This window comes from Geotrypetes seraphini, chromosome 1, assembly GCF_902459505.1.
Source record: "Geotrypetes seraphini chromosome 1, aGeoSer1.1, whole genome shotgun sequence".
Classification (NCBI taxonomy): Eukaryota; Metazoa; Chordata; class Amphibia; order Gymnophiona; family Dermophiidae; genus Geotrypetes; species Geotrypetes seraphini.
In genome coordinates, this window is record NC_047084.1 from 147632686 (window position 1) to 147647622 (window position 14937).

General features: G+C 42.8%; 1 protein-coding gene across 1 annotated transcript in view; it reads right to left on the minus strand.

Annotated features, from left to right (window-relative positions):
• TBC1D9 (TBC1 domain family member 9) overlaps positions 1 to 14937 on the minus strand; it is a 198260-nt gene that overhangs the window by 118362 nt on the left and 64961 nt on the right. The window contains exons 5-7 of the mRNA XM_033939755.1: positions 13677 to 13935; positions 9480 to 9672; positions 2115 to 2129 (exon numbers count right to left, since the gene is read on the minus strand). Coding sequence (XP_033795646.1) covers positions 2115 to 2129; positions 9480 to 9672; positions 13677 to 13935 — 467 coding nt within the window. The remainder of the gene's footprint in view (positions 1 to 2114; positions 2130 to 9479; positions 9673 to 13676; positions 13936 to 14937) is intronic.

Genomic DNA, 14937 nt, shown 5'->3' on the forward strand with positions numbered 1-14937 from the left:
TAACCCGGCACCTAGACACACACGACATGATGAAAGCCAGCCAACATGGATTCAGGAAAGGGAAGTCATGCTTGACGAACCTACTTCAATTTTTTGAGACAGTGAACAGACAAATTGATAATGGAGAACCGGTGGATATTATATACTTGGATTTTCAGAAAGCGTTCGACAAAGTTCCACATGTAAGACTCCTCAGGAAACTGCAGGGCCATGGAATAGAAGGAGATATACTAAGATGGATAGGCAAATGGCTGGAGAACAGAAGGCAGAGAGTGGGCATAAATGGGAAGTTCTCGGACTGGGAAAATGTGACTAGCGGTGTGCCCCAGGGCTCGGTACTTGGGCCCATCTTATTTAATATCTTCATCAATGACCTAGAGGATGGAACATCCAGTGAGATCATCAAGTTTGTAGATGACACAAAGCTATGCCGGGCCATCAAATCGCAGAAGGACAGTGAAGAACTCCAGAGTGACTTGAGCCGATTGGAGAATTGGCCAGATAAATGGCAGATGAAGTTTAATGTAGAAAAATGCAAAGTGATGCACTTAGGCAGAAAAAATAAAGATCCCAAGTATAGTATGTCAGGTGCAACTCTGGGAAAATCTGAACAGGAAAAGGACCTGGGAGTATTAATCGATAGGACACTGAAGCCATCGGTGCAATGTGCGGCGGCAGCGAAGAACGCGAATAGAATGCTAGGCATGATAAAGAAGGGAATCACGAGTAGATCGGAGAAAGTCATAATGCCGCTTTATAAAGCGATGGTCAGACCACACTTGGAATACTGCGTCCAGCATTGGTCTCCATACCTAAAGAAGGATATCATACTGCTAGAGAGGGTGCAGAGACGAGCAATAAAGCTGGTGAAAGGTATGGAGAACCTGGATTACGAGGAAAGACTTGAGACTGGGGTTGTTCTCCCTTGAGAAAAGGAGACTACGAGGGGATATGATCGAGACATTCAAAATACTGAAAGGAATCGACAAGATAGAGCAGAAAAAAACGTTATTTACAATGTCCAATGTGGCACGGACAAGAGAACATGGGCTGAAGCTAAGGGGGGACAAGTTCAAGACAAATATCAGGAAGTTCTGCTTCACACAACGAGTGGTGGACACTTGGAATGCTCTCCCAGAAGAGGTAATTGCGGAATCCACCATTCTAGGATTTAAGGGTAAGTTAGATGTACATCTCCTTATGAGTGGCATGAAGTGACATGGGTAGGGATAGGCTAGATGCACTTCTCTTTACGAGAAGCTTGGAGCGATATGGGGACCAAAACTATGCCAGGGTACACCTGGCGGGGCCTCCGCGTGTACGGATCACCGGACTTGATGGTCCTAGGGTCTGTTTCGGAGATGGCGCTTCTTATGTTCTTATGGCAAAAACCATCTTCAGCAAAGCAAATTTGGAAGAGTGTCTGTTTCAAAGTTGGTAGCCAAAATATAAACAACCTGTGCTATATGCAGATGATACAACGCTCATCACCAGCAGCAAAGACGACATGCTAGATCTACCGAGAAAAGTCAAAGCCGAAAGTCATAACATGGGATTAGAACTGAACATAAACAAGACGAAGATCATGAACACAGAAAATTATGAAGATTTTGAGTCTGAAGGTGATAGAAGTTGTAAAGGATTTCAATCTCCTGGGCTCTTTCGTAAACAAAGAAGCAACTAGAAGGGAAGAAATATTCTGCAGAATAGCATTTGGTCACTCTTCAATGAAGGCTCTCAAAAGCAAGGAAATAACACTCCAAATGAAGATCAGACTTGTCCACGCTTTCATTTCCTCAGTGGTCAATTGTGGATGCAAATGTTGGATACTACGGAAACAAGGCAGAAAGAAGATGGACTCATTTCAGCTTTGGTACAGGAGAAGGATTTAGTGTGTGCCATGGACCACCAGAACAAATCGATTCTGAAAAAGATCAAACAGCCCATGTCACTTGAAGCCCGAATGATTAAGTTATGACTGCCTTATTTTGGTCACATTAAGAAAAAAAAAAGATCACTGGAAGAGGACATATTTGGAAAGATTGAATGAACCTGAAACCAGTTGGCTGGACACACTGAAAACAACCATGGGGATGACACTGGGAGGAACTTACATGAGTCAATGGCACCTAATACAGAGCAATATAGTTGGATTTTTGGTTTAGTCATTGGAGGCCATTATAATAAACCCATTCTTCAGACTATCGATGGTGTTGTAATATTGTGGCATGATATAACTGCCTATATGTTGTGTTTCTAAGCTTCAATCGTGGGCAATGTCCATTCAAATGAAACTGAATGCCGCTAAAACAAAATTATGGGTTGGGCCAAAGTTAGAAATTCTTCCTGCTTTTGTTACACTGAAATCAGCTATCTTGCTACACATCGAGTTTTCTTCTAGAGTTCTGGGCATTATCCTGGACTCATGACTTACATTCTGTGAACAGATAAATTTGTTAGTGAAAAAGTGCTTTTTCAGTCTGCGCATGTTGAAAAAAGTTAGATCACTATTCTATCAGGAGCATTTCTCATTGTTGGTACAGTCCACTGTGCTTGCTCAATTGGACTATTGTAATCCTGTGTATCTGGGTATCAAGCAAGGCAGTTTGCAACGTCTCCAGTTGTTACAAAACAAGGTGGCAAAAATTTATTTTCAGGAAACGAAAGTTTGATCATGCCTCGCTTTTGCTTTGGAAGCTTCATTGGCTTTCTGTTTGTTTTAGGATCCAATTTAAATGGGCAACATTATTTTCAAACTTCTTTATGGAATATTTGATTCTTTGATTCCTTTATATTGGAATGCTCACAGATCCTGCTACTTAAGGAACACACAGAAGTACAAATTATCGTTTCCCTCTTTCAAGGGAATTAAATCAGCTGGGAAACTTTTGTCAGTCCTATGCTTTCAAGTTGATAGAGAATTGGAATGGACTTCCTGGTTCTATTAGAACGATAGACCAATTGCAATCATTTTGAAAAACCTTAAAAACCCTGCTATTCTCACAATACCTAAATAGTTTACCTGCAGAATCTACTAATCGCCAACACTGCAAGATCTACTTTTATGATAGACTAAATTAATTTCTACTATCATTACTTCTCTTTATTTTATGTATATTCTGGTCTCCTGACTACTTGTAAACTGAGTCAAACTCCAATGAGAGATGACCCGGTACACAAACCGAAGACTAGTAGATGGGCATCACAACCAAGGCAGTTGGCATTGTTACTATGCCTATCACAAAAGGAATGTAAACTGCACAGAGTGGCAAGTGTGGCTGCAGTCGCCTTGCATGAACATAAGTTAAGAATAGCTTTACTGGGTAAGACCAATGGTCCATCAAGCTCAGTAGCCCGTTCTCACGGTGGCCAATCCAGATCACTAATACCTGGCCCAAACCCAAAGAGTAGCAATATTCCATGCTACCTATTCAGGGCAAGCAATGGCTTTTTCCATGTCTTTTGCAATAACAAGACTATGGATTTTTCCTTCAGGAAATTCTCCAAACCTTTCTTAAAAACAGTTACGCTATCCGCTCTTACCACAACCTCTGGCAATGCGTTCCAGAGCAATGCGTTCTGAGTGGGGGGAAAAAAAAAAAAAAAAATTCCTCCTATTTGGTTTTAAAAGTATTTCCCTGTAACTTCAAGTGTCCCCTAGTCTTTGTAATTTTTGATGGAATGAAAAATCAATCCACTCCTGCCTAACAAGTCTTATCTGCTGCATTTACTGTGTGACACCATTTGCTCCTACAGAAAATATCAAAACAATTTAATTTAAAACCTTTTTTTTTTGTTTGTTTGCCTTTCCAAATCCAAGTTCATGAAAAAAGTCAGATTCACTATGTATTTCTTTCTCAAATGGCTTACAATTTTATCTTTGCACGTGAGGCAATGAAAACATGAGTGACTTGGTCAAGGTCATAAGGAACAGAGGTACTTGAATTCTGCTCTTCCAAAATTCTCATCCTTCTGCTTTAACCATTAGCTAGAAGTTCCCAACCTTGTCCCGAGACACACCCCAGCCAGTTAGATCTTCAGAAAATCCACAATATGCATTAGAAATTTGAGGGGAAAAAAATGTCTATTGTGAATATCCTGAAAACATGACTAAATGACGGAGTAATAGACTAATGAAATCCCCCATTCATCTGTATCGCCAAGTCCGCATTGTACTATTTGAACCTTTTTCTGCTGCAACATGTACAGTATGGGTTCTGCTGAATCTAATAAGTCTCAAGCAGTGTCCGTTACTGAATTACTGAGCTCCGATTGCTGCTCCTCCCTGTGTAGTAAAGCATGGTCCCGAGTACCCCCAGTCTTGTATATATTACCTGCACTGAATGTACATTATTCACATTTATTGTGGTTAATTTAAAAATAGAACTGGCTGGGGGAGGGATGGAGTAGAGGAGGAAGCCAGGACTGGCTTATCTAACCCCCCTGTGAGATACTAGGGTATCACTATGCAAGGTCAGCCTGCTATTCTGTTGGTTGCCAAGGTGCTTCCAGAGATCTGTATAGGAGAGAGAAACCACAGGCAGATCAAGTTGCAGCTGAATGGTGCAATGCTGGATTCTCTTCACTACAGATCTGATGGCTCAGTGTGTGCAAGCAAAGTGAAGCTGGATACCAGCACGGTACAGACTTGACAGCAAAATAGTCCGAGTTAGGGAGCTCTGCTTACTTAGAAAAACAGAAGGCATTCAAAAATAAAGCCCTGAAGGCACAATTAAATGTCCTTTGTTTGGGCACTGATCCTCTTATAAGAATGCATACATAAGGGCTCTTGATAGTGAGCCATTTTGCTTGAGTGTTTAGCCTTATTCCAGTGCTATTTCAAGAAAGCTTTACAGAGGCTATTAAAAATAATAAGGCACTAAAAGGGCAGACACTCATATCTCCAATGCAATTCCCTCTTCAATGCTGTCCTTTAAAAGATTTGTATAAGAACATAAGATTTGCCGCTGCTGGGTCAGACCAGTGATCTATCATGCCCAGCTCACACAGTGACCCTCGAGTCAAAGACCAGTGCCCTATTTGAGTCTAGCCTTACCTGCGTATGTTCTGTTCCAGTAGGAACTTATCCAACCTTGTCTTGAATCCCTGAAGGGTACTTTCCCCTATAACAGCCTCCGGAAGAGCGTTCCAGATTTATACCACTCTGGATGAAGAAGAACTTCCTTACGTTTGTACGGAATCTTTTCCCTTCTAACTTTAGTGAGTGCCTTCTCATTCTCTTCACCTTGGAGAGGGTGAACAATCTCTCTCTCTACTAAGATCTAAAGGCGAAAAAACAGTACGACACAAGGCAGTGGCTGCTGCCAGAAGGATGCTGGGCTGTATAAAGGGAGGCATAGCCAGTAGAATGAAGAAGGTGTTGATGCCCCTGTACAGGTCATTGGTAAGGCCCAACTTGGAGTATTGTGTTCAGTTTTGGAGACCGTATCTGGCGAAGGACGTAAGAAAACTGAAGCGTTCCAGAGGAGGGCGACGAAAATGATAGGAGGCTTTTGCCAGAAGACATATGAGGAGAGACTGGAAGCCCTGAATATGTATACCCTAGAGGAAAGGAGGGACAGGGGACATACGATTCAGATGTTCAAATACTTGAAGGGTATTAACGTAGAACAAAATCTTTTCCAGAGAAAGGAAAATGGTAAAACCAAGAGGATATAATTTGAGATTGAGGGGTGGTAGATTCAAGAGCAATGTTAGAAAATTCTACTTTACAGAGAGGGTGGTGGATGCCAGGAATGCGCTCCTGAGAGGTGGTGGAGAGGAAAACGGTGAATGAGTTTAAAGAAGCGTGGAATGAACACAGAGGATCTAGAATCAGAAAATATTAAATATTGAACTAAGGCCAGCACTGGGCAGACTTGCACGGTCTGTGTCTGTATATGGCCGTTTGGGGGAGGATGGGCTGGAGAGGGCTTCAATGGCTGGGAGGGTTTAGATGGGATGGAGTAGGTTTTAACTGAGATTTCAGCAGTTGGAACCCAAGCACAGTACCAGGTAGAGCTTTGGATTCTTGCCCAGAAATAGCTAAGGAGAAAAAATTTAAATTGAATCAGGTTGGGCAGACTGGATGGACCATTCGGGTCTTTATCTGCCATCATCTACTATGTTAAAGTCAATTACCTTCAATATCTTGAATGTTTCGATCATGTCCCCTTTCAGTCTCTTTTTTTCAATTTCTCTAGCCTCTCGTACGGCAACTCCCCCAGTCTCTTAACCATTTTTGTTGCTCTTCTCTGGACCCTTTTGAGTAGTACTATGTCCTTTTTCATGTACGGCGATCAGTGTTGGACACAATGTTCCAGGTGGGGGCATACCATGGCCCGGTATAACGGCATGATAACCTTCTAAGATCTGTTTGTGATCCCCTTAATCAATCATTCCTAGCATTCTGTTTGCCCTTTTCGCCGCTGCCACCGCACATTGCACGTATGGTTTCATTGACTTGTCTACAAGTACTCCCAAGTCTCTTTCCTGGGGGCTCTCTCAGACTATAACACCTGACATCCTGTATTCGTGCATATGATTTTTGTTACCGACGTGCATCATCTTGTACTTATCCACGTTGAACCTCATTTGCCATGTCGCAGCCCATTCTTCAAGTGTATTTATGCGTCTCTGTAGGTCTTTGCAATCCTTCTGTGTCCTCACTTCTCTGAATAACTTTATATCGTCCACAAATTTAATCATCTCACTCGTCGTGCCAATTTCTAAGTCATTTATAAATATGTTGAACACAGGCCCAAGCACCCAACCCTGCGGCATTCCACTCGCGACGCTTTTCCAGTCTGAGTATTGTCCATTCACCCCCACTCTGTTTCCTATCCGCCATCCAGTTTTTAATCCACATTAGTATATCACCTTCGATTCCATGGCTCACAATTTTTCGAAGTAAACTTTCATGCGGGACCTTGAACGCCTTCGGACAATCTAGATATACAATGTCGACCGGGTCATCCTTATCTATATGCCCATTTACTCCTTCGAAGAAGTGCAGTAAGTTTGTCAGGTAAGATCTTCCTTTGCTGAAGCCGTGCTGGCTGGTCCTCAATTTGTGTCCGTCAAAGTGATCGATGATGTGGTCCTTTATCAGCCTCTACCATATTTCCCGGTACTGAAGTCAAACTCACTGGTCTGTAGTTTCCCGATCTCCCTTTGAACCTTTCTTGAAGATCAATGTAACATTCGCCACTTTCCAGTCTTCCGGAATCTTTCCCAATTTGATCAACCGACTGGCTATTAGTTGAAGCAGTTCAGCAGTTCCTTGATTACCCTTGGGTGGATGCTGTCTGGTCCTGGGGATTTATCATTTTTAAGCCTATCAATCTGTCTGCATACCTCTTCTATACTGACCGTCGTCCCTGTCAGCTTCCCGTCTTCATTTCCTGTGTATAGCCTGTTGGCTTCTGGTATATTGGATATATCCTCTTCGGTAAATACCGACAAAAAATGTGTTCAGTTTGTCGGCGATGGCTTTGTCCTCCTTAGTACGCCCTTTATTCCATGGTCATCTAATGGTTCCACCGCTTCCTTCGCGGTTCGTTTCCACTTAATATATCGAAAGAATGGCTTAAAGTTTAAGGCCTCCTTGGCTATTTTCTTCTCATAGTCTCTTTTGGCACTTGCTTTGACGATTGTGCTTCTTCCAGTTTTCGTCCGTTTTTGTCCTTTTCCATTCCTTAAACGAAGTCTTCTTGTCTCTGATCGCCACACCAGTTTCTTGTACTTCTTCCTCTTGGAACCTTTATTGATAAGTGGTATATATAGATTTTGCACCTCTGACTGTCTTTAAAAAGGGACCATGCTTGCTCTAGTGTAGTTACAATGCTTATCCTCTTCCTCACCATGACTCTCAACCCTTTGTTGTTCCCTTTTCAGAAGTTCAGTGCTGTGGCAGTCATTCTGGATCAATTTTTTGTTTCCGTGTCTAGGCTGAAGTAGATCATATAATCACTGTTTCCCAGAGTCCTTTCTACTTCTATATCTTATGCCAGTCCTCGTAGTCCATTTAGAAGTCTAGAATTGCATTTCCTCTCGTATTTTCCATGACAAGTTGTTCCAGGAAGCAAATCGCCTACAGCATCCAGGAACTTGGTCTCTCTACTGCAGCTGGAGTTGCCTAGGTTCCAATCTATCCCCGGTTAATTGAAATCACCCATGATAACTGTGTTGCCTCCCTTGCATTTGTGTTTAAATCTCTTCCGTCATTTCTCCATCAGTCTCTTCGGACTGCCCTGGAGGTCAGTAGTAAATGCCGATCTTCGTATCCATTCCATTTGTTCCCAGTAATTTGGCCCAGAGACACTCTACCTTATTGTTCGTTTCCAACGTGTTCTCTCTGGTAGACTCAATTCCCTCTTATGTGTAGAGCAATACCCTCACCTTTTTGTCCTACTCTTGTCTCTGTAGTATAGCTTGAATCACAGTAGCACAGTGTTCCAGACGTTGTACTCGTTCCATGTTTCCGTGATGCCGATGTCTAGATTATCTTTTTGTGCCATAGCTTCCAAGTCCCCTGGCGAGTTCTTTTCCTGTCCCATTCCTGCAAGCTCTGTCCACATCTGCACAAGCCTCAAACACTTTAAAATCATAAGTTTGAGGCTTGTGCAGTTAAGGCAGAGCTTACAGGAACGAGCAGGGACAAGGGCAGTTAAGGCAGAGCTTACAGGAACGAGCAGGGACAGGGACAAAACTCACATGGACATGAGAGGGAAATTGAGTTCTTGCGGGGATGGGGACAAAATTGTCCCCATGTCATTCTCTACTCCGAAGAGAGCTTGCTAGATGCTGGAATATAATGACAACTATTAAACCCAAGCTGTGGAAAGATTCTTCTCTCAGTTCGCTCACTTCTTTGTCATGGACAACAGCAAAATATGGAGACAAGGTGGAATCACTTTGATATACTCGGAATACTACCTGAACTGCTTTTGTATTTGCTTTTGATTGTAAAATTCCAGACTTTAGATAAAAGGGTACTTAGATAAAGGGTATAAGTCCTACAGAACAGTAAATTGGATATTATGACTAATAGCTCAGACTTGCTACTTTGATTTATTTTAACCATTGTCTAAGTCTTTTTTGCTTTTGGAAATCTTAGGATTTGGAACATAATCTATGAATTGTGTTAACTTTTAGGTTTCTTTGTGTAGGAGGTAGGAGGATAAGAGATGGGGAAATATTCTCAATGTTTTGTAGAAATTTACAAGTGCTTTGTTGGTTATATTGAAAAGAAAACTAACAAAGGTTTACAAAAAAAAAAATAATAAAAATTGTACATCTTGCAGACATTGTCTAAACAGGAACCAAGCCAACGTAAACAGTCAGCGCACTTCTGAATTTCTTAAGATCAGACATTTGTCTGAACGTTAAGTGTTCCAGTTCCAGCTCCCACTGCCTTCCCCCAGCAGCAGAATTATTAAGAGGCGCTCCAACCCTCTCTCACCTCTCGCAGTGGGAACTATGAGGCTGCAGAAGTTCTCCTCTTTACTGGTGAAACAGATGTAGTTAGTAGATACAAACATTTGTCCTACAATGTGCATTTTGTTGAAGGGGGTCCACAGGGTACAGTTTGTGTGCCCATCTAACTTCTCATCCTTGGGGAGTCTGAAGAGCGCACGATACCTTTCGCTCTTGGCTCTAGCATCGAGATCCCTGAAAAGAAAAGAATGCAATCTATAACGTGTAGAGAATTTGAGGGGGGCCTAGAATATTGCTTTAACACACTGATACTTTAGCCATCAGCTTTTAATGCTGAAAAAGGCACTTGGATCTTACACAGTGGCTTTTTCTACAGTATTTAAAACTGTCTCTCATTGTGTGATGGAAGGTCTATTTTCTTTTTGCCTTGAAAACGATGTGTGTCTATTCGCCCAAGTATAAGAGATAACCAATGGTGTAATCTGAGGTATTTGATATTTGGAGAGGAACTCACCCGGGATGCCTACTATCCCCCACCCTTGCTTTTCCCTTTTTTTTTTTTTTTTTTGCACAAAAGAATCCAAATAAGCATAAAACACAATCAGCGAGGTAAACTTGGAAATGGAAAATTGAAATCTAGTAAAAGGACTTATCCTGGAGAGGGTGGTGGATGTCTGGAATGCGCTCCCGAGGGAGGTGGTGGAGAGGAAAACAGCAACAGAGTTTAAAAAAGAGTGGGATGAACAGAGGATCTCGAATCAGAAAAAATGAAGGCCAGTACTGGGCAGACTTGCACGGTCTATGTCCATATATGGCCGTTTGGTTGAGGATGGGCTGGGAGGGGCTTCAATGGCTGGGATGGTTTGGATGGACTGGAGTGAGCTTTGATGGAGACTTCAGTAGATGGAACCTAAGCATAGTACCTGGCAGAGCTTTAGGTTCTGGCCCAGCAATAGCTAAGAAAGGAAAATTTAAATTAAGTCAGTAATTTAAAGAATCGGTAGAGGTTGGGCAGACTGGATGGACCATTCGGGTCTTTATCTGCCGTCATCTACTAGGTTTACTATATCTGAAAAGGCACTGGCGTAGCAAGGGTGGGAGGTGCTCAGGGTGGTGGTGCCCCACCCGCCCCTTCCCTCGTACCAGTTTAGCTTCTCTAGTGTAAGCCGCCTCTTCAACCTGCAGACCATGCTGGCTCTCTGATATTTCCTAGTCGCGGGACCTGAAAGTAACAGAGGGGAGCGCCGAGGCAAACCACAGGTTGGAGCTGCTGCTCATGCCAGTGAAGAGTAGGAGGGGGAAGGAGTGAAGGCGCATGTTATTCTATCTCAGCTGGACTATGGTAACTCGCTTTGTTTGTTTAAGTAAATGCAATTTGAAGAGACTACAACTTATCCAGAATGCGGCGAACAAATTAATATACAGTATAATCTCGTTATAATGGACTTCAAGGGACCTGGAAAAACGGTCTGTTATATCCAGAGTCCATTATATCCAGAGCTGCATTTTTTTAAAAACTTTATTTAGGTCAACTTCCTCTGACATTAGAATTGACGTTGGGTGGTGAGAGTTGGTTGGCCCCGCGGGGAAGGGAAGCAGGGAGAGCTCAGAACTGGGCGGCAGCGGCAGCCTATTCCCCAGCGGCGGTGGCAGCATGTTCTCCAATGGCGGTGGCTTGGGGGAGGGCAGGGAGAAAGAAAAAAAGAAGGGGGAGATAATGAGGTCTGGAGGAGAGGAAGCATACAGGAGGCTGAGAGAAAGGAAGAAATATTGGATGCACAGTCAGAAGAATAAAGTGCAACCAGAGACTGATGAAATTACCAAACAAAGTTAGAAGGATATGGCGATACTTGAGAGGGTCCAGAGAAGAGCGACTAGGATGATAAAAGGCATGGAAAACCTTTCATATGCTGAAAGGCTGGAGAAGTTGGGGCTCTTTACCTTGGAAAAGCGGAGACTTAGAGGGGACATGATAGAGACTTATAAGATCATGAAAAGCATAGAGAAGGTGAAGAGGGACAGATTCTTCAGACTAGCGGGGATAACAAAAACAAAAGGGCATTCAGAAAAATTGAAAGGAGACAGTTTCAAAACGAATGCTAGGAAATTCTTCACTCAGAGGGTGGTGGACACCTGGAACACGCTCCCAGGAGAGGTGATAGGACAGAGTACAATACTGGGTTTCAAAAAGGGATTGGATGACTTCCTGAAGGTGAAAGGGATTGAAGGATACAGACAGAGGGTAACTTTACAGGGCACTAAATGAATAGGGGATACACGTTTTAGGTAAAGGATCACTTACAGGTCATGGACCTGGGGGCCGCCGCAGGAGCGGACTGCTGGGCACGATGGACCCCTGGTCTGACCCGGCAGAGGCAATGCTTATGTTCTTATGATTTTATTTTCAATTTTAGTGGTCAAAATGTGTTTGTTCTGAGAATTTATACCTGCTATCTATATTTTGCACTATGGCCCCCTTTTACTAAACCGCAATAGCGGTTTTTACAGCAGGGAGCCTATGAGCATCGAGAGCAGCGCAGGGTATTCAGCGCAGCTCCCTGCGCTAAAAACCGTTATCATGGTTTAGTAAAAAGGGAGGGGGTATATTTGTCTATTTTTGTATAATTATTACTGAGGTGATATTGCATAAAGTCATCTGCCTTGACCTCTTTGAAAACCCACGGAATATAAATGATAATTAACATTTTCTCTGCGTACAATGTGCTTTGTATTTTTTAAAATTTTATTGTTGGTAGATTATTTTGACTTGGCCACGAAGGTAAGGAGGAGGGAGGGGAGCTGCTGAAAGACATCTAGTAATCCTTGCAGGCTTGACTGTGCAGGAATTATTTTTGTAAAATCATGTTTTGTTATGTGACTGGCATTATTTAGACTTTAATTTCTATGAATTAATAGAATGAAAATGATATAAAATTGCTTGCTTGTTTTTATGTTTGTGCACTGAAGGAAAGTGGAGAGAGAGTTGGCTGAGGACGCTGAAGGAAAATGGGGAAGAGAGTGGGGAGAAGATGCTGATTTATAAATTGACAATTGTACAGAATATTGTTTCTTTTTATATTTTAATATAATAAGTTCAGTATAAACTATTAGAGGCTTGTGCGGATGGAATCAAGTGGTTTGCGGGGATGGGGACTAAACTCATGGGGACGGGGCAGGGACAGAGACAAATTTTTTCTCCATGTCATTCTCTAGGCTCTGCCACAAATCGATTTCGACTACGTGCGGGTGAGCGGGGTCTCAGTCGGGTAGACAAAGCCATCGTAGTGCAAGTAGGCAAGGGGGTATGGCTCTAAAAAAAAAATCTTAATTGTACTGCTGATTTTGGCTCTTTTGACAAATGAGTTTGCCTACCACTGGTATAGGGCGCAGTTAATAGGCACAGGTAGACTTCTTTTTTTTTTAACAGCCATTTCAAAGGACAGCTCTGTCAATACAAAAAACCAAGCTCGGGTCATATTTTTGAATATTAAAATTATTCATAGAAAGCAACCTTTTACCTTGCTAGAGTTTTCCATTTAGCAAAATTCTTTTTTTTTTTTTTTTTTAAATTATTAACCAAACGTGCAGGTAACAAAAAAAACAACCAAAACACTCCAACAATACAAATCTAGGAATACAGAATGCACATATGGGTCATTTTTAAGCAACAGTAAAACCCTGGTAACCCCCCTCTCCCCCCCAAAAAAAAGAAAATTCCATCCCAATGCCTACCTCTCCCCCCACCCCCCTCCATTAACAATGAGAATAGCCAGTGTCATGACTGGCTATATGGAAAGGCATATGTACTTTTCCCTAGGACAGGGGGTAGGGAACTCCAGTCCTCGAGAGCCATATTCCAGTCGAGTTTTCAGGATTTCCCCTATAAATATGCATGATTTGCATGCACTGCTTTCAATGCAGATTCATTGGAAATCCTGAAAACCCAACTGGAATACAGCTCTCGAGAACCGGAGTTCCCTACCTATGTCCTAGGAGAATAAAAAGAAAAAACAAACAAACATACATTATTATGAAACCCCCCCCCCCTTTTTAGACCATTCATCCTTAACCACTAAAGGTACCCTTTTAGCAACAGGATAAGCACTGTCAGTTATCTATCAAACCAGTGCGCATCAAGAAGTACAAGTTATGTCAACATTGGTCTCTCGATCATTCCAAAGACGCTTCCAGAAGATATTCAAGGACCCACAGGCTAAGCCTACAATTACAATACTCACCGTTTTAAAGCCGATACCTTTTTCGGCGATTTCTTCTTCAGCTTTGGTAGTGACCTGTCCTGCTCAAATCCTTCGTTATCTAGCAGCTGCCTCATGGCAATGTTGGCCAGTTGTTCCATCAGCTTGAAAGTCTCGCCAATGTTGAGAAACATAGAGAAGTAGTGTTCACTTGCCCTCGTACTCACTTTAATGTCGGGGAAGAGCAGCGTGGCATTCTTCTCAAGCTGAGTGATGTCAACCCAGCGGATCACTAATTTTGCTACGAGGTTAAGGAAATAAGTTGAAAGCATGCAGGTTAATGATGAGCTTTGTACCAATTCTGAACTGGAGCACTCCAGCACTTGTATTAAGAAATATCAAGTTAAAACAAAATAGTTCTAAGCATTTGTTTTCACATCCCTCACAAAAAGACTGCTCTCATTCCACTCTCATTATGTGGTCACACAAGCGACCTTAGTGCGATATAAAACACAAAATAAAAACTATTTGCATGCAATAGTTGGTATTGTTGTGCAGTATATGGCCTGAGAGAAATATACTCGAATATAAACCAGGATTTTGGGGCCCAAAAATGGAGGTCCCGGTTTATATTTGGGTCATCCCCCATTGACCACCCGAAACCCTCCCGGACTTCCTGCAAGCCTGCCTTAGGCCGGGACAGGAGGGATCCCTCCCGTCTCCTGCCTTGGCTGACACTATCAATTATCACCCTCCCTTGTATACATGTTTGTTTTCCGATGGTCCATGGTGTATCCCCCGCTGAAATCCTCCAGAAGATTGTAAAGGTAAGTAATCAGCGGCGCACCCGGGCCAGCACGCAGCAGGGCTTTTTGTGTTGCCGCTTGGCCCTGCACCACTCCGATAGGCTGCTGCAAGAACCGCGAATCCCGCGAGAACTTGCAGCAGCCTATCAAGGAGCGGTGCAGGGCTGGCTGGCAGCACGAAAAGCTCGCTGCTGCGTGCCGGCCTGGGTGCACTGCTGGCTACTTACCTTTACAATTTTTGAGAATTTCAGTGCAGGACACACGCTGGACCACAAGGGAGGGTGGTAATTGTTAGTGTCGGCCGGGGCAGGAGATGGGAGAGATAGGCAGAGCTAGGGTGGAATTCGATTATCGCCACTAGCCAGATAAAAATTAAGGGTCCAGTATTCAGCCAGTGGCAATGAGCATTTTTGCTCACTGCCAGCAGAATTATTCCTGGATATTCAAAGCTGGGCCCCGATCAGGCTTCGACTCTGAATATCCTATTATTTTTAAGC